This window comes from Nematolebias whitei, chromosome 11 (assembly GCF_014905685.2).
Source record: "Nematolebias whitei isolate Nwh7 chromosome 11, NemWhi1, whole genome shotgun sequence".
Lineage (NCBI taxonomy): Eukaryota > Metazoa > Chordata > Actinopteri > Cyprinodontiformes > Rivulidae > Nematolebias > Nematolebias whitei.
In genome coordinates this window covers 19,476,342-19,503,998 of record NC_056508.1, presented here as the reverse complement: position 1 = coordinate 19,503,998, position 27,657 = coordinate 19,476,342, and the positions used below count along the sequence as shown (strand labels likewise).

At 40.8% G+C, this 27,657-nt stretch overlaps 3 protein-coding genes across 3 annotated transcripts; 2 read left to right on the top strand and 1 right to left on the bottom strand.

The window, feature by feature from the left end:
- Positions 1 to 217: 217 nt before the first annotated feature.
- On the bottom strand, positions 218 to 15,564 carry LOC119416796 (transcription initiation factor TFIID subunit 4). Its single transcript, XM_037683983.1, has 15 exons — positions 14,694 to 15,564; positions 13,533 to 13,687; positions 12,885 to 13,004; positions 11,904 to 12,032; positions 8,979 to 9,101; positions 8,804 to 8,893; positions 6,743 to 6,964; positions 6,495 to 6,624; positions 6,130 to 6,241; positions 5,305 to 5,474; positions 5,080 to 5,210; positions 4,719 to 4,844; positions 928 to 984; positions 728 to 847; positions 218 to 625 (listed from the first exon to the last, which is right to left on the bottom strand). Exons 1-15 carry the CDS (start codon positions 15,385 to 15,387, stop codon positions 458 to 460), a joined length of 2,547 nt encoding a protein of 848 aa, XP_037539911.1. The 5' UTR covers positions 15,388 to 15,564; the 3' UTR covers positions 218 to 457.
- Positions 15,565 to 16,531: 967 nt separating this feature from the next.
- lsm14b (LSM family member 14B) lies at positions 16,532 to 18,596 on the top strand. The gene is made up of 8 exons (XM_037683984.1): positions 16,532 to 16,717; positions 16,800 to 16,960; positions 17,028 to 17,160; positions 17,266 to 17,454; positions 17,603 to 17,689; positions 17,767 to 17,928; positions 18,167 to 18,296; positions 18,390 to 18,596. The coding sequence occupies exons 1-8, from the start codon at positions 16,597 to 16,599 to the stop codon at positions 18,523 to 18,525; spliced, it is 1,119 nt and encodes a 372-aa protein (XP_037539912.1). The 5' UTR covers positions 16,532 to 16,596; the 3' UTR covers positions 18,526 to 18,596.
- A 1,062-nt stretch (positions 18,597 to 19,658) lies between these two features.
- LOC119416656 (calcium-responsive transactivator-like) lies at positions 19,659 to 27,225 on the top strand. Its single transcript, XM_037683842.1, is given in 11 exon segments — positions 19,659 to 19,793; positions 20,502 to 20,542; positions 20,544 to 20,570; positions 20,663 to 20,735; positions 20,737 to 20,748; positions 20,836 to 20,962; positions 21,274 to 21,492; positions 24,169 to 24,327; positions 25,606 to 25,785; positions 26,109 to 26,224; positions 27,199 to 27,225. Coding segments are annotated over 11 exon segments (1,116 nt in total).
- Positions 27,226 to 27,657: the final 432 nt, after the last annotated feature.

Here is a 27,657-nt window from a genome sequence, read left to right as displayed (position 1 = left end):
CCACTGATGGTAGAAGGTCTAAGAGCATCTGAACATGGTATAAATAAACTAAAAGAAAAGAAAACATTAGAGCACCCATCTCAGAAGTCTGGAGAATACTGGACTGATAAATCAACACATTCGAAGCGTATGGCTTGTCTGGTTAAGAAGGCAACTCAAGGAACGACATTAGTAAGTGAAAGGATCCTGGTCACGTGAGACACGTGGAGCTGGGTCTGCAGAGCAAACTGAGGCGACCGGCTGGCTCAAGTCAAGGCCACTGTTTGCTCCGGCTCATCAATGAAAACACAAAAGGCCTGAGGACGCTTTTAAAAAGTCTCCTTCGTGTTTCACATAATTCTCCTTCGGCTACGTCTTATCATTTAGCAGATCAAAGAAGATGCCATCTGGAAGGCTCCGGGCTCGTGGTTTGCTTCCTTATAGTCCGTGCCTGAGACTGCTTCCTTCAGTCCAGCTGCTACTTGAGGAAGCCTTTATAAAGCAGCTGTGAGTGACTGGTCTCCCTCTCATTCTCCAAACATAAGAGCAGGTCCCGAAGGTTGACCCGTGTGATGCGCTGTCTCAGGAACGGTCTGGAGCCTGCTCCGCTGGAGCCTCCAGGCTGGGAGGGGCCTGACCCTGCGCCCTGTGAGCAAACACCAGAAATCCACTTAGCCTTTTACACACTTTTCATTTCATCTCTCGCAACATGTCTATGCAAACACAGGGCTTCTTAGCAAAAGGTCACCTCGGCAGTTGCACCCCTGACAGGGGAGTCAGCTTTCCGTTTTTTCCTTGGGCCGATTGCAGCCAGAGCTGTTAGGTTGGCTTCCCTCTGCCTGATCTGAGCCTCCTTCAGCTGCTCCATCTGAAAAAACACACCGCACAGATTATTCACACTCACAAAGGAAAGCAACTGTTCACACACTTATTTTAACATATAATTACCTCTTTGGCCTTCTGCTTAAGTCTGAGTTGTTCGGGGTCTTCTTGTCGTGACCTCGACTGCAGGTAATGCAGAGGACATTTTAATATTTCAAGATGGATATGTTCAATTCATTAAAATGACCGTTTTATTCATTCACTCACTCGTCGTTTGCATATCTTTTAGCTAGCAGCAGAGAAATTGTATATTAATGTAAACGACCCAAGATCACACTCTGACCTTATCTATGCAATTATATTTGTAAGATTCCTCCTGCCAGGTTTCTGTAGCCCTGTTTAAATAACGCTGAGCCACTCCAGGGACGTGTTACAGCCTCAAATTCATTATTTACATTACCGTATTTTTCACCATATAAGCTGCTCTCTTTTGCATAAATTTGCAAGTCCTATGACTTATACACCGAATATACCCTATAAGTCGGATCAGTCCATATTCGTCTAATAAAGTGGAAAAATCCATAAATATGTCACTTCACCATATACATCGCATTATTCTGCGTCACAGCTGACGCGTCGCGTTTGTTATGCGTCAGCGGTGACAACCTGGAAATGTGGGACGGTGTTGTGCCAAAAATCGATTGGCTGCCAAATGGCGGCCGCAGGAGCGCGCACAGGAGGACTTTAACAACAATTTAACAAGATTAACACTTAAAAACAATTATTTGTTTGCTTGAAATTATAGTAAAGGTGCATCTCAGTCTAACTTTTGCTTAATAAAAAGGACTTTATCGGTCAAATCAGCTGGATTTTAAAAGTATTGGCTGCCTCTGTGCTCCTGGGAGTGCACAGACAGGGAGGAAAAAAGAAAGGAGGAATGCTGCACGTTTTTTTTTTTTTTCCTTTTTTAAACAAGATAAGCACCTAAAACAATTATTCGTTTGCTCAAAATTATAGCAAAGGTGTGTCTCGGTTGAACTTTTACTTAATAAATGCACTTTAATGGTCAAATTAGCTGGATTTCGCTGGGGCGGCGCAGTGAAATGAAGCTGGTTTGATGGTTGCTCCAAGCAGCGAGCAGAACGAAGGTGGCAGGTTATGAAAAGCCGATTGTGTCACTAACAGCTGGTGAAGATTCTTAGTCATCCAGGACATGGTAAATTCAAAAAAGTTCAAGAAAAAATAAAACAATAAAGTATAAAGTATATTATTTATTATACTTTATACTTTGTTTTTTTGAATTTGTCATTATAGTCACTTTTACCCATTACATGATACAACGACACGCCTTAATACTCTGGTGCCATCTAGAGGCTGAACAATGGTAGTGTTCTTTTTTTGTCAGAATGAATGAAAACGGTCATATCTCAGACAAAAATTGGTTTATAAATATGGGGAAAAAAAATCCATAAATATGTCGCTTTGGCCTGTAAGTCGCAGGGCATGCAAATTATGCACAAAAAAAAAGTGACTTATAGGGCGAAAAATACAGTAATATACGTTTCCCCCCCCATATTTATAACTCAATTTTTGTCTGAGATCTGATGATTTCATTCATTCTGACATGGAAAATATTAAGCATTACCATTTACAGCTGCTTGAGGATCCTTATGGCAAGCCAAGTGTCCCATTAATAGGTAAAAGTGGCTATTAATGAGTCACTTTGCTTGCCATACCAAGCCACCTTCATCTCGCTCCGGAACTCCTGGAGCAAACGTCAAATCAGCTGCATTTCACCGTGCCGCCCGGGAGAAATGCAGCTGATTTGACCAGTAAAGTGCATTTATTAAGGAAAAGTTCAACTGAGACACAACTTTACTATAATGTTGAGCAAACAAATAATTGTTGTTAGGTGGTTATCTTGTTAAATTTCGAAGAAATGCACAGTGAGTGGTCCCTCTGCATGCTCCTGCAGCTGCAAATCGATTTCTGAAATGCGGCTGATTTGATTTGACCATTAAAGTGCATTTATTAAGGAAAAGTTTTCGAGCAAACAAATAATTGTTTTTAAGTGTTAATCTTGTTAAATTCCTGTCAAAGTCCTCCCGTGCACACTCCCATGGTCGCCATTTTGGCAGCCAATCGATTTTTGGCACAACACCGGCCCACGTTTCTGGGTGGTCAGCGGTGATGCACAACAAACGCGACGCGTCAGCGGTGACGCGTGATAGATGCGACTTATACAGCAAAGCGACTTGTTTATGCTTTTTTCCACTTTTTTAGACATTTTTGGACTGATGCAACTTATATGGCGGTGTGATGTGTATGGCGGCAAGTACGGTACTTTTTTTATTTCCCTTGTTAAAGATATATTTATGCTGATCCCAAATAATAAAGTCATAATATTTACTAATGAAGCTACAGACAGTTTCACAGGAGGTGACTCATCAATAATTAAACATAGATTATCCAGTCTAAATGTTTTTGTTTATAAAAATTAACAAAAAATAATAAATAAAAGGAACAGATGTGAACATGCATGAAATTGGCCTCTACGTCATCATTTCTAAAAAGCTCTACATTTAAACTCCACACCTTCAACGTGTATTACAACTAGACAGGAGCGTTACGCAAAAGTTGAAACAAAATCAAAACGTGCCCCCACTGGACTGGCTGCACAATAAATTTTAAGTCCATGTAAGCATAAGAGACTTTATCTGATTAAAACATTCAAATACAAACTCCAAACATTTTATTTTTAAGCGATGACATACAAAATGTCAAAAGTAGCACAATGTTGTTTATTTAAGTGTTAACTTTTGGGATTTCGGCCTTTTGAGTGTCGTAATGTCAGATTAACGTTTGTTTTAATACAATAACAATTTATTACTCACTTCAATGAAAATTTGTTTATGTGCTTTTAAAAAAGAGTGATCAAATTGACCTTAAAGTTTAGTTTATTATTGAATTAAAACTATGGAAAGTTTATCTCTCAACAATGACTCGTTTTATTATAGTTTAGAATAATATCGACATGCTGGAATAGTTAACAGTACAGTGCTTAAGTGGTTTTGACGTAGAGTGATTTATTCATGCGAGCTAAAATGTTAAAAAATATTGGTTTAGCTAAGTTCTTCTCTAGAATCCAAGCAGAGAGCAGCATTTTTTTAATAACTGAACTGTGGCATCAACAGCCAGTTTAAAGTCACATTAAATCCATCATCCAAACAGTTTCTGATAAAGGTGAAATGCTGATCATACAGAAAACAACTTTTATTTTCCAGCAGCTTATTTTATAATTATTTGTTGACCAAATATAGATTTTATTTTTTTAAACCTTGATTTTACATTTGTTCCATAAATAATTTCAAGCCATTTACAATAAACCAGTACGGAAAACTGACTATTTCAGGAGCATCTTTAACTGGTTAAATTCAAACTTTCTACATGTACATATCCAGAAATGTTTTAGTAAAAATATGTTTTTAAAGATGACATAATAGACAGTTACATCCACCAGCTCAGCAACTGTAGTATCAAATTCTGTTCAAACTTGTAGCTGGAAGCCTGTGTGTCAAACTGACTGGAGTCTTTTAGACCAGTTTAATATTTGCAAATGTACAAGCCAGTCCATGGGAATTTAAAAAATGGGTGTAATTTTTTATTTTTTTATCCACTGTGAATTTCTAATCACGCTAAAAATGTAGGCGTATTTTTTTATATACCCTCAAGAAAACATGTAACTTGATGAATGATTCCACAGGAGCTGTAATTTTTAGGGTTTATTCATCATGCATCACAACCTTTCCACATAAATAAATAAATAAATAAATAAATAAATAAATAAATAAATAAATAAATAAATAAATAAATAAATAAATAAATAAATAAATAAATAAATAAAGTACTCCGTTTACCTTGGCAGCCTTCATAAGTATCTCTCTTTCCTGCTCATCCTTCCGTAGTTTCTCCACCTGATCCAGCTGCTCGAAAAATTTGAGTTGGGCTCGCACGTTGCTGAGCTGCTCGTATCGCTCGTCCTCCTAAGGGTCGTGTGAAAACAGAAAATAAGAGAGATTAGGAGCGACTAAAAGCAAAGTACATGACAACTTCATTTACGTAGGATTATATTTTGTCTGACTGTATTTTTGCTTTTTAAATCCTTTCTTGATTTATTTTTATCTTTGTACCTTTTGTCAAGACTTTTATTTTTGAAAGCCGATAAATAAATATGATTTTCGTACAACTTGAAGAACCCAACTCTTAATCCATCATCACCTTATAACTTGTGTTCTTCTGTTGTGCCACATGTGATGCCTTTTCCAAGAGGACCCGCAGCCGTTGCTGTGTAGCATGGGATATGTAGTTAATCACGTGTGTGCCCAACTTGTTGACATCGAACTTCTTACCTGCAACAAAAAGCGAGTGTGGAGAAAAAGAAAATGAACGAGAGTCAACTTACCGCAGGAGAATGTTGTACATTTTGACACAACTTTCTCTCACCAATTTCCAGAGATATCCGAGTGAGCGAGGAGACGGAGAGAAAAGTCTCATCCACACAGGACCGAGTCACCATGCCGACAAGCTGAGAGCTGGTTGCCAAGATACGGGCGCTTTCCTCCGATAAGTTGACTCCTGCCATGGAAGCCACATCGTTGATATCATCATCATCCCTGTTTAAATAAAAGACTATAGAGTCAAACACAAAGAGCAACACAGTTTAAACTGTTTTATTTTATGTACTTTTGCAACAACAAAAAAAAGGGCAACCAGTATTAGTAGTATTGTAACAATTTGTTTGAAAAACAATAGAAATTTACCACGACCATCATTCAAATATGAGCTCTTAATGTTCTTCCAACTACCTCTGGCCTGAGATCAGTAAGCTAACGGAGAGCTGCTTATGTGTACGAACTTAGATATGGAGAAATCTGTTGCAAACCTTACTTTATGTTATGTGCCAGCAGACCTTTGAAGATGTTCATTGAAAAAATAAAACAAGAGTACTGTATGGTACAGTGTAATGTATGGAACATTATATGCTTGTCAACAAACTATTATACAGCCATCTATAGCAATGGCCTGGGCAAGCAAAGACCTTGTCTAACATTTGACCTTGATTTGTGATGTTGGCGTTAGAGGTGGGGTGATGAAAAGTGTATTTGACACAACAACTAGTGCATGAATGTATGAAGCTTTGTTAAATTATCTTGAGCGGATCATAAGTTATGGATAGGACAAAAGAAAGTTCACGTACAGAAGTTAGGATGGATGAACAGACGGCACCATAAAACGTTGGCCTTCGACGGGGATATGAAAACCACAAACCTGAATGTTCCTCCTGCCGCTTCCTTCAGATTGTTCTTCTGAGCATCGAAAACAGAGGCTTGACTGAGCACTTGAACTCCTCTGACCCCTGGAGCCAGCGGTTGTTTCATAACTAAAAACCAGAAATGGAGACAAAAGGTTCGTTTTTGCAGCTCATCAAGAAGAATCAATTATATTAGTTATTAAAGTTGACTATGTACGTGCTAAAGTCCAAATTTCGTGAAAAGTGATGTTTAAAAAAATAATTGTGTCCCACTGGGACATACAAGCAACAATCCAGTAGATTATTAATCTGGTAATTGCACAAAACATAAATTTAACATGCGTAAAATACATTTTACAGAAGAAAAGACTTGAACACGCACCTGCTGGCATTTGTTTAACCACCTGACCAACAATTATGCGGTTAGGAGCTTGACCCCTGATTGCTAGCATGGGAGATTGAGTCAGCGTCACCTGGGGCCTCACCACAGTCCCCTGTTGCTGGGGCACAATCTGCACACATTTACAGAGAAAGAATGAATAACACACAGCGGCTAAAGCAAAACTCTCAAAGCCGTGTTTGCACATCCATGTGCATGCCAACTGTGTAATAAAAGTGTCAGGAGCATACCAGTCCAGGTTTACTGTTGGGCGTCTGCGACAGGCTGATGACGGTAGTTTTGGTTGTGGCCGTGCCTGTGGTGGCAGCGGAGGAGAGGGGAGGTCGCAGTACCACAGCGCTGAGGGCAGAGGAGGCTGGGGCAGCAGGCTGAGTGCTTGGCAGAGGCAGCAGGCTCTGCTGGATGAAGGCCTCAGTGTCTGGAGTCATCTGACGCAGAGCTGGAAGACTTCTCTACAGGCAGTAAAAGGAAACAGAGGAATAATGGTTGTTGTAGAAGACACCTGTAATATTAGCTACAGAAGAGACTAAGTCCCTGCAGTGTGAAAGAATGACCGTTCATTTTGCTTTAGCTTTATTCTTACAACACTTGGATATATATTGCCTTCTGCACCGTGTTGTGCAAAGTTGTTGTTGTTGTTTGGCCTTTTACAAAAAGTACGTTGAATTTCTTTATGTCACTGCTTTAATATGCTTTTGATCAATAAGGACTGAAAAATTTCTCATACCTCATGAAGAACATGTTGGCTTGCTTTACAATGAGCCTCATTATTTCTGACATTGGTAGAAATATTGAGAACGTTAAACTATTAATGCGTCTTTCACACTGTGGGTCAAGGTTCAGAACAATTCAGCAACTGCTTTTTCAGAAAGTCTTTATCATATCTGATCCTTATCAAACTGAACAATTTTATCTTTGTTTTCACACTTTAATAGGTGTATAACCAGCTCAAGTATTAAAGTAGTCTACTCTGTTATTCGGTGATGCTGATTATTGATGGAAACCACAAATGACCTGAACATGCCTCAGTGTGTTTGTGCATGTTGTCTAATGAGCACAATATCTTCATTACATTAATAATTTAGCCTGTACGCCACTTCTTCCCCTTTTTGAGCTGACCTGCTTATTACTGGATGACCCATGCAAAGATACAGCACAAGAAAAACACAAGAGAGAAAGAAAGAGAGCACTGTTTTTCTTTGATTTTTTTTTTTTTTTTAATGATATGAAGCTAAACAAGAAGCATATTAGCTTGTTATAAACATATTATCTTGTTTTGCTTTGGTTTGTTGAATTTTTATAGCTGGATAATATTTTATTTAAACCTGTCATACTATATTTGTTATACACTGATAATAAAACAAAAGACCGTCTTTTCAGAGTCATCTGTAAATGCGGAAAACCGTTTTAAAAACATCACAAAAAAGTTTAATCGTGTCATATGAACAGTTAAAACTAAATAAATAAAGAATGTCCAGATGACTTAACTTTTTGGTGATTTTTTTACCTGGATGATTGAGCCTACTTACTCTTTTTCTGTTTTAAAAATATATCTTTAGATTTTTTTGTATTAAAATACTAAAATGAAGATTTCTGACAACATGCTAGAATTATATATAGTCATAATACTGTTCACGTGGTATAACAATGATTCTTGAAAAACCATTAACATCTGGATGTTTTCTGTGTGGATACATTACTGTATATTTGTGCCGGCTCTTTTGCAGAAATTCAGGATGTTATCAACCACACAAAGAGTTTCACAAATTAAACAAACTACTTCTGTAACAACCTGAGCACACTTTTGAACAATAATCACAAGTTGTCCTTTAAACAGAGAAATAAAAGAAAACAACCAAAAACATGCATGTTAGGCTGCCTTCAGGCCCAGGGCTCCCTTGCAAAAGAGATCTGTGATCTCAATGGGATTTGCCTGGTTAAATAAAGTTAATAATAACTGAGGTTTTAAAAACAATTTGTTGAATAACATTTTTTTTTAATTATACAAAAATGTGCCGCTCAGCTAAGCAAGCCAAAGATATACATTTATAAATATGGATGTAAAGAAACAAGGTTTACAACTTAATGAAAATACCAAACTGACAACTATTAAACAAAGATAAGACCAAAATATTTTGTAAACTTGTAACCTGAACATGAAACAATTGTCATTTTACAATTTACTGCATATTTTTAATGTAGTTAAGTGACTAAACTTAAAAACATCGACTTTATGCAAAAAAGCCTTTTCCCCCAAATATTTGTGAATTTTGGGGTGTCATTTATCTTACCTTAAGAAAAGGTACAAGGTATGGCTGAGGTGAAGAGTTTAGCTCCCGATACAACCTACTGGTGAAATCCTCAGGCTCTATCTTTGCTTCCTGTTAAAATAAAGAAAATGGTTCAAGGAAAAAAAAGCCCACCATAAACTTAAAGACAAATACAGATGTGAAAAAATAAAAATACCAGCAGGCTCTTGACCAGCTCCTTGACATTTGCCGTAGTCTCAGATGATTGTTTTCCACTGGATGCTAGCTTGATAAGTGTAGAGAAAAAGTTTCTACACTTTTTTACGTTCTCCAGTGTTTCCTAAAAGAAGCAATAAAAAAAAAAACATTAAATTAAATTTAAAACCTACAGAAATACATGAAAAATTAAGTAACTAATTCAAGATTCGTAGGTCCACCTCCCACCCAATTCCATCCATCCATTGTCTTTCTCTTGTTCTGGAATTGGGTCGCAGGGGTAGCAGCTAGAGCAGGGAGGCCCAGACATCTCTTTCCACAGCCACCTCTTCTAGGTCTTCTGGGGAGATTCCAAGGTGTTCCCAGGTCATCCAAGAGACAGTCTCTCTAGCATGTCCTGGGTCTTCCCTGGGGCCTCTTCCCAGTTGGATATGCCTGAAGCACCTCCTTAGGGAGGTGCCTAGGGAGCATCCTTACCAGAAACTTCTACAGTACTCCTGAATAGACCTTACCAGGAAGGCTAAGGAGAGTGATGCCTCTATAATAGGAGCACACCCTCCGGTCCCCCTTTTTGAAGAAGGGAACCACCACCCCAGTCTGCCAATCCAGTGGTACTGCTCCAGATGTCCATGTGAGTTGCAAAGGCGTGTCAACCAAGACAGCCCCACAACATCCAGAGCTTTTAGGAAATCAGAGCAAATCTCATCCACCCCTGGAGCCCTGCCGCCATGGAGCTTTTCAGCTACCTCAGCAACCTCAGCCACAGTTATGAACAGACCAACCCCAAAGTTCCTTGACTCCACTTCCTCTATGGAAGATGTGCCAGTGGGATTGAGGGGGTCTGAGAATTATTCCTTCCACTTCCCGACAACATTAGTGGTTAAGGTCAACAGCGTCCCTCCCTCACTGAAAACAATGTTAGTAAAGTGCTGCTTTCCCTTCCTCAGCCGTGTGATGGTTTGCCAGAATCTCCTTGGAGCCAATTAGGAGTCCCTATCCAAGTCTTCACCAAACTCCTCCCACATTCAAGCTTTGCCTCAACAACAGCCAGGGCTGCAGCCTTCTTGGCTTGCCGATACTCTTCAGCTGACTCAGAAGTCCTAGCAGCCAACAAGGCCTGATAGGACTCCTTCAGCTTGATGGCCTCCCTAACCCAAGGTGTCCACCAAAGTTTAAAGATTGCCAGCCACAAAAAGTACCAACAACCTTGCGGACACAGCCCAAGGACACTGCCTCGACAACAGAAGAATGAAACATGGCCCACTCAGACTCAATGTCCCTCGCCTCAGTTGGGATGCAATTAAAGCTCTCTCGGAGGTGAGAGTTATGAGGTGTGAGTTATTTTAAGATCTTTATGGTCGGTACTTCTGCCAGGTGTTCCCAGCAAACCCTCGTTACATATTTGGGTCTACTGGGTCTGTCTGGCATCTTCCCCTACCATCTAATCCAACTCACCACCAAGTAGTGATCATTAGACAGCTCAGCTCCTCTCTTCACCTGACTGTCCAAAAAATATGGCTGCAGATCAGATGACATGACTACAAAGTCAGTCATTAATCTGCAGCCTAGGGTGTCTTGGTGCCATATGCACTTATCAATACCCTTTTGTTTGAACATGGTGGTTGTGATGGACAAACTGTGACTAGCACAGAAGTCCAAAAACAGAACACCGCAGAAGTTCAGATCAGAGAAGCCGTGCCTCCCAATCACATCCCTCCAGGTCACACTGCCATTACCCACATGGGCATTGAAGTCCTCCAGCAGAATAAAGGAGTCCCCAGCTGGAGCACCTTTCAGCAACCCACTAAGAACTCCAAGAAGGCTGGATACTCTGAACTGCCGTTTGGTGCATAGGCATAAACCACTGTCAGAGCCCATCCCACCTCAAGGTGCAAGGAAGCTACCCTCTCACCTGCAAGGGAAAACTCCAAAACACAGACACCAAACTGGGGGAGCTAAGAGTAGACCCAGCTCGGCATCTCTCACTACGGGCAATTCCAGAATGGAATAAGGTCCAGCCCCTCTCAAGAAGATTGGTTCCAGAGCCCATGCTGTGTGTCAAGGTAAATGGACTGTACTTATTTAGCGCTTTTCTATCTGATCAAGATACTCAAAGCTCTTTACAACACAATCTGTGCCCTCATTTACCCATTCATACAGCACTCTACTAGATCTGTACAAAGACTAATCAGAGCTTTAAATCACATTCAGACACCAATGGGACACACAACGGAGGCAATGAGGGGTTCAGTGTCTTGCCCAGGGACACTTCAACATGTGACTGATGGTAGAATCGAACACCCAACTCTCGCATTGGACAACGACTGGTCTAACCACTCATCCACAGCCACCCCAAACTATGAAACTAGGTGAACCAAACTATTTCTAATCGGTAACTTTCAACCTCATGCACAATATCAGCATCCTTCCCCACCAGAGGGGTGACATTTCATATCCCAAGAGCCAGCTTTGGTAAGCCAGGGTCAGTGCGCCAAGGCTCCTGCCTTCGGCTACAACCCATGGAACTTTAGACCTGACTTGTTTGGCCCCTCCTGCAGGTAGTGGGCATGTTGCTAGTTCGAGCTGAGCCCAACTGGGCCCCATGAGTAGAATCTCGGTCACCAGACACTCACCAACGAGGCCCTCCCCCTGGCCTGGATCCAGGGTGGGGCCCCGGTAACCCACGTCTAGGCAAGGGACATTGAGCTCCCTGTCGTTTTCTGTCCATAAGTCATTTGAATCGCTCTTTGTCTGACCTGTTACCTAGGACCAATCTGCTTTGGGAGACCCCTACAAGGGGCAACTGCCCCGACAGCAAAGCTCTTAGGATCATTGAGGCTGTCAAATGCCTCCACCACAATAAGGTGGCAATTTTTTTTAACAATTTACAGAAAAAAACTATTCTAGGTTTACACTTCTCACTTACAGCTGTGACTGCTGTTGGAGTGACAGGTGTTGCCTTGGCCCCGAGGGCGCCCATCCTCTGGGTTATTGCTGCTGCAGGCTGGATTGTGGTAGATGCTCCGGTGGAATTTCCTCCCAGTACAATGGTATTCTGAATGGGTCAGTGAATATAGAGATGATGGTCAGTGATATAGAGATGTAATTGAAATGTTTTAACTTTAAAGGGAATTCCTATGACAACTTGGAACATTTTCATTTCAAGAGAGGGGAAAAAAAACCAACCAATATGAACAATGTGATTCTTAAAGTGGGGAAATTATAAAAAAACTGTCAAAACAAAACAAAAAATATGCCCACAGTTCTAAAAAGATTTATACTTTTACTGCATTATTCAAAATCAAATCATGATAACTACAGAATCTTTAGTTTAAAACGGCTTCATGGCCTGCATTTCTCTTTCTTATCAGAAGGACATCAGTCTGAAATAATCTGACAGAGCGGCACAATTCTTGGAAGAGCAGCTAAATCTTTATTTAATTTCTCATTCAAGGAAACAGCAGCACTACAGTTTGAACATGTGCCTTTTTCACAAGATCTAGAAATACAAATAATCAATTAAAAAGCTAAAACATGTATTTCAGAAAACAACTGAATTAAAATGGATGGTAAGTGATATTATCAGTCCACTGTAGATGTTTTTTCCCATTTAATTCCGTGTCATTTCAGTCCAAACTGAAGCAAATGTGTTTTAATTTAAATAATCTGTGAGCTGATAGTGACTTAAGACAATTAAAAATATAAAAATGTATGTACCTTCAACTCCAGCTTTACAAAAAATATATTCAACTCAGTAAAAACACATTTTATATTTGTTGATATATTGTTTTTTTAATAAAACGTGGTTTGCCAATAGTAAAACTATTAGACAGTTCAGTATAATACCCATTAATTGCACTGGGGACATGATATTTTTTACTACGGAAACAGTTTCTGATACCATTACCTGCAGTATAGGAGGTCTCTGCAGTGTGGTGGTGGCTGTGACAGTGGCCTGCACAGAGGAACCTTGTTTGATGATGGTGGTGGGGGTTACAGGACGACCCAGCAGTGATGCACCTGGAGTCTGCAGAACAATTTTGGAGAGGGGAAAAATACAGCAGAAAAGTAAATCATGATGCTTCGATTCAAGTCACAGAATTGGGTTGTGTTTAATATTTGACCACTGTTGTGAATAAATGATCCAATCAAGGTAAAAAGAAATAAAGACAAATATGTTTTGTCTTTTCCGCAGAACCAATTCCAAATCAAATGTCTAGCGTTGTGTAGGAGGCTGTACAACTTCAGTCCTATTTTTCATTTTAGAATCTGCATACATTTAGACAAGAAACCTCATCCATCTACGTGCAATGAGGACAATTATGTCCGACTTCTTAGCAGTGCACTTGCGTAACATTTTTATGAAACACTATAAAAATTTACCGAACTTTTCAGTCACAATAAATAAAACCAACAGTATGTTCTCCCTGATATATGGTTGTTGGTGTCAGTGGTGTGTTCAAGTACTGCTAATTAAATTTGTGATTCTCTGTATAGCACAAATGAGTCACGTTTTCTGCGTTTGCCTGTGCCATTGTGTCCAGCAGACCTGTACCTGTAGAGCAGTGACCTGCACAGGTGGAGTGCTGGTGGGGGCTGCAGGTCGGGGTGTCATGGCGCTTTGTGACTGGGCCTGAGCTTGCATCTGAGCCAAGGTCTGCTGGTGAATCATCATCACGTGCCCACTCTCACTGCGAATGAAGACCATGCCTGCATGAGGCAAATGACAAGTGGATTAGGAAATCAAAGTCACAGCTTTGTGTCCTTGTTGGTTAATAGACTTATGTGTGTATGGATGTTTCTTTTGGTCTTGAAGAGGAGGCATAACTGAAGTCACCTTCATCCTGTGACACACATAATTTTTATTCTATCAGTAACAATTTAGAAACATTCTCACAACAACTCCTCAAGGTGAAGCTTTTATCAAGCCACTGGCATTTTCTTGTAAGTTGGTGTTACTGCACACTGGAGCATGGTCGCTTTAGTCAGCCAATCAAACACGTAGCTTGTGAAATGAGTGGTTTGACTCTTGGAAATAGTGGCACAGTGACTTGTAACAAACCAGTTCAGGTTACAAAATGACCAAACATGTTTAAAGTTTAAAAACTGATTGCTGTGGTTTAATTGGATCCGGCCACTTCTGGATGGAACTGCTTCAAATTTGAGCCTTTTAACATTATATGGTCTCTTTTGTCCACTATTCGCCTATAACATTTATCACAAAACGCTTGATTAGTCAATGAACTATCAGAATACAAAACCAGTACAATATTGGAGGATTGGGAACCTCGCCCCAAGAATGTGCGCATTATCTAAAGCACACACAAAAGACAGTTGAGAGATACTCAGTGAAAAGTTAGATAGGAGGACAGAATGTTATTGTGTCAAAACGGCAAAGAAAATGGACTCAGCAGTTTGGTACAAAATGTCCCTTAGCTAAACCATACCAGGAATAAATAGTCTTACCATCCTTTAGTGTTTAAACTATTGAGTAGTTAGAACGTTATCAAAACTGTTGCTGTGACCCCAGAAGACTATCAATAAGATGTCATTTCTGCTTACAAGTGTCTGAAACTATCTGAAGCCTGAAACAACAAGTCAAAACAGAACCTACATTTTTTGTTTGCTAGTAACAAACTCCATGCATGATATTGCAGCGTCAACCAAATGGTTTCATTTTCTTCCAGATGTTTGATTTTATTTTGATCGTTCCTACCTGGATGGAGCTGGTAGTTTTGAATAGTTGTGGCATTTCGTTGAGGCTGACTGAGCCGAGGACCCAACACCTGTGGAGCAATGGTTCGTATCCCACCAGAAGGAGTGACAGCGATGGTTGGTGAAGCTGTGGTCCTCACGCTTTGCAGGACAGGCGGACTCCTCACGATCGTCCCAGTCCCACCAGTGGAAGCCACGACTTGGACTCCGGTTTGCATTATAGTTTTAGTGGAGTCCGTTTTGTTGACGGGGGTAGAGCCGGTCATTGCGCAGGTGACACTCGCGCTTGGTGAGGATGTCACCGTGGCTGGGTTGCCTGCGCTTTGTGCGCCATTAGAAGTTTGCATAGGCGGCCTAACGAGCGTGACTGTGGGTACGGTTGTCACTGCAGCCGAGGTCACGGCGTTTTGTGCACTTAAAGTAGTTCGGAAAACTGTACCAGCTGCTTCTTTGCTGGCGGAAGCAGGTCCGTTGACGTGCGGGACAGCGGGCGCTGAGTTGTCGGACTGTTGTCCGCCTCCACCGGGGATCTGACAGCTCGTCGCCGTGCTTCCATTTAAAGTTTCATCACCAGCCGGGCGAATCGTTTTCTCTGATACTACAACTCCGCTGGCTGTGGCGGGCTTGGACTGACTCGGAGCCGCCGTCATGCTGCTCGGTTCAGCCGCCGAAGAGTCTCCAGCTGCCCCATCCATGCTGGAGACCCCGCGCTGACTGTTGCTGTCACCTGAAACTCCCACCCCTGCTACACCAGCGGAAACATGACGGAGCGAACGGCTTTAAGATACGCTTTAGTTGGGGAATATACTGGGAAGTGAATTCAAGTCAGCCGAAGTCACTGAACAACGTAACTAAAACGAGCTAGCTAACCGGAATGCGCAACTATCTTGCCTATTTTTTTTTCGCAAGCTCTTGTTGTGAAAGTCCGTTTTTGCTGCCCGGAACAATAAAATGATTAATTACAAGAGCTGTCAACGTGATTTTCTGCGAAATAAAGACCAGATGTTAAGTAAGGGTCACTTGCTTCTGAACGTTCTGAGTCTAGAAATCTCAACAGCTCGCTTACTACTTTTATGTCCACCTTTCTGTTGAAGAAAACATCTCCCAGCAAGTCGGAGCCCGCCGCCATCTTTGCCTGGCTACGCTTGTTCGTGCGACGCATGCGCTGATTGGATGCACCCTCCATGACGTAGCCTCATCGGGCGTTGTGATTGGTTGATGCAAGAAAATGAACTGGAGTTGCAGAGTACGACAGAAGAGCTGTCAGTTTCACAGAGATTGAAAAGTCCCGCACTGTTTTGCTCTCTGATCTGTCAGAAGTTACGTGAGCACCAACAGGAGGTTCCCTGAGGCTTTATGCTATAAGAGTTAAATAATATCTACGTATAATAAATTTCAGCAATAATCACGTGCTGTCCTTTATGCAAAACAGCTATTTTAATTAAAAAAAAATTACACAGTTGAAGCGGTTGGCAATGTGTCCACTCCTTTTAGTAGCACCGGCGCATGGCACGAAGCTGACCGGAAAAGGGAAGAGGGAGGAGTTTGTTTTTTTTTACCGGCAGGAGAAGTTACAGCACTGTATTTCAGATCAGAGCAACCAATAACTTAGTTTAAGTGATACAACTGAAAACAATAATCTCAAATACACAGATAAAAACCAAACGTGTTCTTCAACTTTGGAGACTCCCAGTGTCACTAATTACGCTGGCGCATAAATGGTGCGAACCCACTCATTAAAGTGGCGATGGCAGGTGAGTTTAAAAAAAACAATCAGTGGGCGTGGTTTCATGACACCTGTGAACGCCTATAAATTGTTTCCAGATTGTTGGTTGAGGCGTGTATTGTGTTAGAGCTTGGGTTTGAAAAAAAAGTTACGTTTTTATTTTGACTTCCATGCAGCCATGGCTTCAACAAAGCCATACATTGGCTGTAAAATAGGGCTGATTTCCAAAGCCCAAAATCGATATGAGGGCATTTTGTATACACTTGATAAAATCAACTCCACAGTTGTGCTGGCAAATGGTGAGTGGTGTGATCTAGCTTGATGTCAGAAGAAATGTTAATACAATCCAATAATGAAACTGTGTCTTTTCCCTTCATTTAGTGAAGTGTTTTGGAACAGAAGGACGGCCCACTGACAGGCCAACGCCAACCAAGGAGGATGTCTACGAGTACATAACTTTCCGTGGAAGTGATATCAAGGATATCGCATTGTGTGAATCTCCAAGATCTTACGGCCTACCCCCAGATCCTGCAATAATTCAAGTACTGTAAACGAAACTGCATGACTCAAGCTCCTGTTGAATATGTGGTCATTTAACATGTTTTTCAGTCATCCAGCGCAAGCTCCTCGAGTGTCTACCCAGGACTTGGACGGTTCAGCCCTCTAGGGATCCCCTCCTATAACCAGCTTGCACCCAACTCCCTTCTTAACCAACAGTACGTGGCTGCCGCTCTTGGTCTGGGTAAGTCTTCTGGCAAAGGTTGACTTCAAAGAAGCTACACATAAATCCACACTGCTTACTTTTTTTTTTTAGATGGAGTTGTTCATGGCTGTGCTCTTCACGCAGGGTCCGTGCTTCCAGACCTGCATGCTAGACGACGCCCCATGGTGGAAAAAGCTGTTCAGACTCTTCAGATGGAAAAATCTGAGCAAATAAGAGGTTTGACAATGTCACAGGAGCAGCAGTGGAGCAGCAGGAGACCCCAGAGGAACAGGAGAGGGGCCTCTCCTACTCAAAGGGATGCTGGGTCCACCAGTAAGTCTGAAGAATTGCGATGGCTAAAGCCAGTATAATGTGTCCTTTTTTGAACTAAATGAAAAGTGGCATATTTAAATGCCAAATATTTACTTGCATAGATGGGTGTGGTTAAGCGTAGGTGTCTTATTTATTTCTTTAAAATAAGAAAATTCAGGCCCAGGTGTGAGCACTTATCAGCAGGAACCACCACAGCAGAACACTGAAAACAGGCCACCACACAGAAGAAGGCAGGGTAATTTATTTAAAAACAAGTTTACAGTGATGAATTCGTTAAATATATTCATATGCAATAACTTGTGTTCGCTCTAGGAACGCGGAGACGCAGGGGCCGAGGTAGAGGCCAGCCAATGGTGCCCAAGGCTCAAACTGCGATCCTCAAGTTTGACTCTGACTTTGACTTCGATTCATCAAATGCACAGTTTATGAAGGAGGAGCTTGAGCGAGAGGTGATGGAGAAGGCAAACCTCAAAGGTATCTTTTGAGCTAAAGAGCATGACAAACGAGTGGATTCTTGTACCTCAAAAGCAACAGTTACAATGACCGACTTTTTAACAAATTCACATAACTTAGGCAGACATTTGTGCAAGGATTGAAGAACCCACATTGCATACAACATGAACTTTAATCAAAATCATAATCCTCCTTTTTAAGGCCTTTGGCTGCACTTTGGATCAAGTTTCAGTAAGCCTAATATTTTGCTTTCTTGCAGATGAAAATGATGAGCCGGATAAATCAAAAGAGAAGACTCCTGCACATCCAGAGGAAAATGGTTTGGTGACAAAATGCTACTACAACAAAGCAAAGTCTTTCTTTGACAACATCTCGTCTGATGGGCTCAGGTGAGCTGGTGGTCTTTGTTGTTCAGCTCGCTCTCTCCCTCTCTGTGATTTAGAGTTACAGATTCTTTTTTTTTTTTTTTGTGCACTGATTAGTTTCAGGTTGACGTGGGCAGAGGAGCGGAAGCGAAATCTGGAGACTTTTGGAGTCACCGGTCGGTTCTTTACAAGTCCAGGCTTCAGGGGTCCATATGGTGGACGAAGAGGACGAAGTGCCATTCAGACACTTTAATCCTGAATGAACGTCTGGTCTGACAAAATGATGTATCCAGTTTCTAACGAGAGTATGAGCTATATAATTTTATTTTAGTCTCAGTGATGGGACAAATTAATTTTGGCGATTACTTGTTTTGAATATAGGCCATACCAATGATGTTTCTTTTTGTTGTAGAGAAATTGTTTAGATCGCTACTTATGATTTGCTGCTCCAGAGTTCCTTCATTTAGTTGTTTGTGGAAACTGATTTTCCTTTAAGTCTTTGAGTTGTACTTTTTTTTTAATTTAGAATTGTAACTTTGGAGAAAATTATCAAACATTTAAACTTTGAGTTCCTGTGGTTTTTTTTTAATTTTTTTTTTTTTTTATAATTCATGCTGACCCATTGAAGAGGTTATTAAATGTGTTGTAGCATTAGTGCTGAGCCTAAAACTGGAGGGAATGTATGTCAAATCTCTGTCCAGAGAAGTTTAGTCCTGGGAACAGGAATACTGTGCAGAATACTCTTCCAGGTCTGGCAGAGGACCTGCAGTTTGAAGTTAAAGTGTACTTGCATATGGAAAAGAATTAATATAAACGTGGGTCAGTGTGGACTGTCTAAAGCTTCCAAAATCGTGCGCCTCTACAAATTAAAACTAAGATTAAAAATTGTTAAATCACTATTAAAAATCAGTCTACTTTTAATTTTTACCAGTATATAAATAAAACTAGGCACGATTCAACAATTTTACACAGTACACTCGTGTGTAGCCAACTAGCCATGTATTTATTTTATTTTTTCAATGTCTTGGAAATGTATTTGGGGGAAGCTGGACAATTTAAAGATTTCAAGCTGATAAAAATGTGAACTTTTTTTTTTTTTTTGAGAGGAAGAGGCAGTCAGGAAATGTCAGTTAACGCAAAACAAAAACCATAATTGCGCTTCTAAAACCAACTTAACCACCAAAGCCTCCTCGGAGCGGTTGAGCGCTGCACAGCAGCTTCCAGCAGGTCGGTTGGCTGTCAGGATAAAGGTCCCAATAACCGGGATGTACCACAAACTGAGGGAGATGGACGTTTCCTAACACCTTCCCGTTTATCATCCCTGGCAGTATCTGAAGACAGAATTTAAGAGTCATCGGTGAAAAGTCGTGTTTGTTTCCTTGCACCATGGATGCGCTTTTCACTTTCCCTTTTAAGGCTGCGGAGATGGTGCTGTCTCCTCCCTGCTCTCTGCTTATGGATAAACTTTCTTTGGCGTGCCCCAGGAGCAAAGGCGAGGTGATGCAGCAAACCATCCAAAAGGTAAACAAATAAATAAATAAAAACGCCTCCTGTAAATAGAATCCACTGTGGCTCAGAGTGTGTGAGTAGAAAGTATAGCCTCAGGAGAATATCAAAAGAAATGGCAACGATAGCTTTACTGGGAGCTGGAGGAGGGAGCCAAACAAAGCCAGGCTGGTGTCTCAGCTCGGACTGGATCCTCTGGATGCTGTATGGGATGTTTATGGAGCCCTTTTGAAATGTGGGACTTGATGTTTGCACGAATTTAAACGGCATCACCTTCGCTCAGTTTAAGTCAGAAATAAGAACTGATTTTATCCTTGACTGAATGTCTCCCTAACAACTGTCATTGGTGCCATGAATAAATAGAAGAATTAAAGGCCTTAATACATATCGCCCGCCGACTCATGAAAATGTTTAAATCAGCTCATGGTGAAAAAGAAAGTAGTTGTAGCCACTTTGCTCAAACCAAAGGCCATTTTTAATCAGGTTGACTCCGAAAGTTAATTAGATCTAATGATTACTTTCTGAGCTTTTTATTAAAACTCTCAGACACTGACAAATTATAAAAGCCCTTTTTTTTTTATACCTTTGGTGGCAGATCCTAAATGTACTGACCCAGCATTTATGACCTGATTGAATTTCTGGAAATGTAGAGCACCAACCTCTTAATTCAGTGCACTACTTTCCTCGCACTTAAAGACTGGAGTTGTTTTGTGACTTCCACAGATGCTGGATGAAAATCATTTAATACAATGTATTATGGATTACCAAAGGAAAGACAGCTGAATGCACACAGTAAGTTTATTTTGAATTCTAATTAGACATAGTCTAGTTTCTTGCAACCAGATGTTGTAGAAGTTGAATACTCGAGACTCTTTCCTCCTCAGGTATCAGCAGGTCCTTCACGGGAATCTTGTCTTCTTGGCCACGATAGCTGACTCCAATCAAAACATGCTGTCCCCTCCTACCTGCTGTAAGTCTCTTTGCTGGCTTCAGAAGCATCTACATTATGACTATGAGACATGAGGACTGGATTTAAGTTATATTTCTGCACTTTTAGGCCCCCAGTTCCAGTATGGGTCCCGGTGGAATGAGCCAGAGTGGGGGACATGCACCAAATCATCTCAGTGACAACATGACACCAGGACTGCCACCCACATTTATGATGCAAAGCCACATGAGTAATGGTCATAACCTGCCTTTTGGAGTTGAAGAAAAGCTCATTTTAATGTGTTTGCGTCCTGACATGACCCTGACTTTTGTAGCATGTCATGTTTGCATCATCTTCCAAATATCTGCAAAAACATTTTACCATTACCCAGATTCGTTTGCAGATATGTCGACTTCTGCTTCTTTCTCTTTTGGATTATTTTTTTTTACGCTCACGCCGTTTTATGAGCACCTCAAGATCCCTGTTGATGTGAACTGAATGTGGGACTGTGATTAGCCTCATCCCACACATGAGAAGGCTCTCCTGACTGTGCATGTGTGTCATCAGGCCCCATCCATGGCCCCATGCAGTCTGGCCACCATCAGCCTCCTTCCGGCAGCTATGGTGGCTCAGTCTCTGGCTACAGCCATGTTGCTCCCTCCACCCAGGGCAGTATGGTCCAGAGCTCTGGGTCTTATGGTTCCTCCTCCTCTTCCTCCATGTCCTCATCCTTTCCCCCTTCCTCACGCAGCAACCTCAACATGCAGTCCAGCCAAGGGGAGCCAGGTATAGCTGTTTACAACAAACAAAACTACACAACCAAGCTCATAAATCGAAACCTAAACGTTAATGAAATTTTCTTCCCCTTTGTTGTATTGTGTGTATTTTATTTTTTAACTTTATTGCCTCAAAGTATAGCAACAAAGGCAATTTACAGACAATGAAGAACAAAAAAGTATTGAGATTGGACTCAGTAAAAGCATCTAAACAAACAATAGACACACAGAATCAAGTAACATACAGAGGTTAGTCAAATAGAAGAGACAGTCCTGACCATCTTTGAGAAAATCTCCATTTTCATTTGTAAGTGGGCAGTCAGACGCTCCATCACATACATATTACATTTTTGTATCCACTAAGCAACAGTTGGTGAGCAGGGCTTAATCCAGTTTAGGGTACTAGTCTTTCTTGCCACTAGCAACAGGATGTGCAGTATATAACATTGATATTTAGTGAGCAAATCCTTGGGATATATGTCCAACAGAAATAGAAGAGGGTCCTGGAAAGATCTGTCCTTAGGATGCCCCCAGTCTTCTGTTTAATGTTCTTTCAAAAGGTCTTAATTTTTGTATAGTCCTAAAAGACGTGTGTTTGGTCACCGACCAGTTCCTCCAGCATTTATCTGTAGTTGTACTTTTGGAAATGAAAGTTTTTAATGGAGTTTAAAAAAAATCTAGTTTTCATTTTCCAGTTAAACTCTTTCCAGACCTGGCTCCTGATCCCTTTAGGAATATTGTGTGTATTTTGACCCAAAAGATAAGAGAGTTCTGTGTTAATAACAATTATTGTATTTGTCTGTGCAGTTCCTTAAAGTTCATGCTCAGTAATCACATAATATATGTGCAGTTCTTAAACGTCTGGAGCAACATACATGATTACACTCACTGATAAAAACAGTAAGCACCCAGATGGAAAGGTTTCAGTCAAAACAACAAGTGAAGATCACCAGACACAGGAAGTACCTTGAAGAAAACATTACCAGAATTGAAATAGTTTTGTAGGTGTCATGAACCAGGGTTTTGGATTCAAAATAGCCAGACACAGGAGAGCAAAAACAAGAACAGTTTTTATTGATTAGGTTGCTGGTTGCTGGAGTCAGGGTCCAAGGCAGAAGTCCAATCTTCTCAGTCTACGTGGCAGGTGAAATCCAGAGGTGTAGTCCAATGTTCGTAGAGGGGGTCAAGCACGTTGAAGCAGAGAAGCGAGAACAGGGCCGAGTCGTGATCCAAAAGAGTAGTCAAGGGAGAGCAAGAGTCGTTACCGTGGTCAGAAATGCAGACAAATCCAGAAAGGGTCAAAACAAGGCAAGGAGTCAAAAAAACAGGCAAGGGTTCAAGGCACAACAAGGCAAGGATACAAAGCTATGGAGCAAGATACTGTGATGAAAGGCTTCACTATCGGGGACCATGAGAGTTTTAATAATTTGGCCCTGGAGGAGAGGGAGAATGGAGCTTATAAAGGGTGCAGAGCAGGTGAACTAGATGAGCTGAAGCAGGTAAGTGGAATCAGGGCTGATTGCTGTGATAAACAAGGGTAGTAGGTATAAGGTACAGTAGGGGCCCATTGATGCTTTGCCTAAAACAAGGTAGCTAACCTGTGTAACATCCTGGTATGTGGAGTGTATAGATGTCAATGGTCTGACATTGGAACACATGAATACATGAGGGCACAGATGTTTTGAAAGTTTTAGTTACCCAAGGAAGTTTTGTCATAATGTGCATGCACATGCTATCTGGACATAGGTAAAGGACAAGACCCTATGTCATCCCACATCATGTCTAATGATTGGTGTCAGACAGACAGTGGGTTCACAGCACCAGTCAAACTGATGATGAGTGGCATCATCCTGTTCAACAGTAAATCTCTGTTCTAGCTTACATCTACAGGTGTTAGACCTCCTTGTATAGCACCCTGGTACAGTCTTTCCACAAGACAGCACCTTACAACACATGGCTGATGAACTGGCGGTATCATGTTGAGGTCCTCCTGTGGTCATTGAAGTTTCTTGATCTTTCCCTATTTTCCAACATGTGTGGAATCAGCTTAGATTCACTCCAGCCCAATACCCAATTGCCAAATCTCAAGGGCCAGTTATGAGTTACAGGGCCAGTTATCCTGTGGAAAAAACAACAGCTGTACTCTGTTTTGCACTGTTTGCATCCAGGCTCGAAGGGGTGCCACGCCCTGCTGACTTGGGACCAGCAATGAGCTCACACTTCTGGCTCTGCCATCCATTTGATCTGATGTTATCATTACAATACAGTCACATGACCTTTCAACAGCTTTATTTCATTGCTGCCATTCATTTGAAGTCTTGACGTTTTTTGTCAATGACTGTATTTTTCTGAAAAATGCTTTGTTAATTATAGTTTGCTTACATGCATAGCAGTAATGTAAACTCTGTCCACATTCAGTTCATCAGAGACGTGCACTGCCTTGTGTCTTCTTTATGATGCTTCAGGTTTAAGTCTTCCTAAAATTTAACTCCTGGCCCTGGAATGCACTTCTACACTCTCTGGATGTCATTGTGTTCATTTCATTTCTATCTCTATTCACGCCACACTTTTCTGGCTTGGTTTGCATTACTTACATTTGGACCAATTTGAGAGCTGAGAATGATGAATCATATAGAATGTGAACCACCGTTAATCTTTGAGATCGCTCCCTCACCTCCTCCTCCAGTCTCAGTGAAGCATCAACAGTTGGCTCCACCTCACTACTCATCAGCCCAGTCTGGAGGCCAACACTATCAGGGACCAATGGGCATGATGGGTCAAGGCAGCCAAGGGTTTAACATCATGTCTCAGAGGCCCATGGGATCCTACTGTTCCTCTCAGCAAGGTAAGTGGGAGAACGTCCTTACCCTGCTAATTTGTCTTTGAATAGCTTTTTCTGTGTGACTTGATGATATTCCTTTAGTTTTAAAAGGGTTAGAGATATTGTTCACAGAGAGGACTTGTCTTGTGACTTGGTGCTATTTCATTAAGATGAAGTGAAATGATGGGATTGGTCTTTTACCTTTCTTCAGAGTTGACATGTTTTTATTCTGTCAAAATATATGTTCTTGTCTGTAAGTCACTTACTTTGCCAACTGCAGCTAATTAAAGCTCTGTTTTGACTTGCAATGTCTTTTTATAGGCACAGACCAGAAGGGAGCGCATTTTTACAAAGTATAAAATGTTTATTTCAAGGGCCGTACAGTGGCGCAGTAGGTAGAGCTGCTGCCTCTCAGCGAGCAGGTCCCAGGTTCAGATCCCAGCCAGGGATCTTTCTGGGTGGAGTTTGCATGTTCTCTCCGTGCATGCGTAGGTTTTCTCCAGATACTCCAGTTTCCTCCCACAGACCAAAAACATGCATGTTAGGCTGATTGGTAACTCTATTCTCTCGGTGTGAGAGAGAGAGTGAATGGTTGTTTGTCTCGTTTATCTTTGTGTGTCTCTGTAATGAACTGGAGACCTGTCCAGGTTGTCCCCCACCTCTCCCACAGTGACTGCTGAACATGGATACCAGTAACCCCCATGATCTGAAGAGGAAGAAGTGGGTAAAATATAATGGATGGATGGATGGATGTTTATTAGATCCTCACACACTGTCATTATTATTATCCTTAAACACCAGAGCTGCATAATGTCAGAACTGTGTCCATAGCTAAGCTTTAGTCTCGGCCTTTCCCTGCTAGGCTCGAGCTACATCTGTATTTGGTCATATGTAAAGTGTAAATTGTGTTAATTTTGTTAGGGTGTTTTTCACTTGTTGCAGAAGTTCAATTACAAAATTTTAAAAATAAAAAAACAACAACAACAATGATGACAACAACAACAACATGCATTTGAAGGGACAATTCATATATTTTGAAATCCCCGCCCCTCTGGTCTTTAATCTGATTGTCAACAAAATATTGTATATCAGAAGTTAATGCCAAAACTTTTTCTTTTTCCCAAATGGCATAAATAAAATGCAATTTAAAAAAACTCCTGAAATTTCATTGTGGCTTTGGTGTGCCACCTCAAGATTAACAGTGCCCACCCCCCACCCACCCCCAATCTGGCCACCCCATTTGAAAACTTTCTGGAAGCACCCCTGGCTGTTTAACCAATCTTGGTGTCACCTGTCTTGCAGGATCTGCACAACACAACATGGGACAAGAAGAGTTCTACGGAGAGCAGCATGGACACACTCAGAGCTCCAGCGAGCCCATAAACCAGCTGATGGTAATCGTGCACATCCATAAAGTTATACACACAGCTCTCAAACACATCCCTGTGGCTCATGATAGCTCCTTTCTGCACAGTTCCACAAGTCTGAATCAGATTTATTGAATAAACTTTACAAGCTTTTCCTACCAGTCGTCAGTCCCTTTGAAAACTAAAAATGTGTCAATATCAGTGTTTCTATACTGACCCTCTTGGTGCTGAAATTTCAGATTTCAGAAACAAGCAGCAGGGGGTTGAGGAAAGAAGATTGTTTATTTTTTATTTTGTTGCTGCTCATGTATTGCTTCAGTGAGGTCATTTTTGCGTGTGCATCTGTGCAGGTCATGGAGAATGAGGAACACATCTGGTGTCATAATGTAAGAATTATGTTAAAAAACAACAGTCACATGAAGTTGGTTTTGATTTAAGGTCCTGACCAGGGAGGATCGTCCCAGTTTCCTCAGTATCAGCAAAACCAACAGTATGGATCGTACCGCTCTTCCCAAGGAGGAGTGCAAACTCAGAGGCCCTACGCCTATGAACAGGTACCGGACTGAAGGTTTTTTCTTTTTAAATGCACATAAGCTGCTGGAAATAAACCACTGACGTATTGGTATTTTATCAGAATTGTGGTAGAAGCCTTTGTAATTTAAGTTAACATTAATGATTGAGCAATCAAAGCAGATAAGCACTGGTACATATTTCAAGTGTATATTTTTTAGTTTATTTCCCTTTTTTTTTTCTAAATAAAACTGTATGAAGGCTTTTTCGTAACAAGTAGGTGGTTCAACTTAATATGATCCTTTACATTGTGCTCATTCTAAAAATAAAAACCTTAAAGACACCAAAGTTCATGCTCAATAATCCAGGTATAAAGTCCAACAATGTTCAGTCAGGTCCTTAAAGAGATAGTTCAGATGTGAGGAATAATTCTGTGAAAAGCTTAAGAACAATTTGTATGTTATTTGTTACAAATTATTGTTAAATTATTATATTAAATTCATTATTCGTTAATTCTTATGTTTGAACAGCATCGGTTTGAAGAAATAGTTTAATTCTGAACACACTGATGAGCTCAGGCCAAGGCCAAAATGGATTGCTGTCATTTAGAACAACTTAAAGAATATTCCAAGCAATTCAAGTTATGGTAATTTTGCATTACATGTGTATTTCTGCAGGAACATGATGATATAGCTGATGGAAGTACCCCGGACTGCAATGAAAGTGCTGTTTGTGTTAACAACTAAACACATCAATTCATGTAAATAACCATGTAATGCAAAATCAAGATTGATGACAACAGCAGTCTACTTTGATCTTGGCTTGGCTAGCTGCTAACTTTGCAATCTCGACCAAATTAAACTCTACTTTTCATACGGAAGTTGTTGAAAGAGCTATCTGCAACAGGTAAGATAGTGTTGCCACAGAGATGCCAACGATTTCAAAGATCTAAACTTTAATTTTAACATGGATAAACCCATGAAACACACTGTTTAAGGCTGTCTTCATTGCTTTTCAGGGTCACTATGGAAATTATCCACAATAAGGCATGACGTTGTTTTGCTGTTTGAAGAAAATGTGACATGAAACATCAATAATGCGCTCATCACGTGGAGGAGAAGAACCCTCGGCATCTGATACATCATCCTCTTACTGTCTGCTTTCTAATTCATATAAGATGATCTAATAAACGTGAAGCTTCAATCCTTGCTGCACGTTTGACAGTTCAAGACAGAAATTGCTATAGTCACCCATGAAAAGTCAGAATAATTGAGGAGTCAGGATTATTAGGATGAAACGGAGCATAAACGGGACATGAAAGGTATTAAATGTAATCTTCTCATTTTCTTCCTTTTCTGTTCAAATGTCTACATCTCATCTTGTGTACTTAGTGCTTCTTTTTTATTTTATTTTTTTATTTTACTGGCCTCTTTTTATCCTTATTTACCTCCTGCACACGGCAGGACTTTAAAAGCCA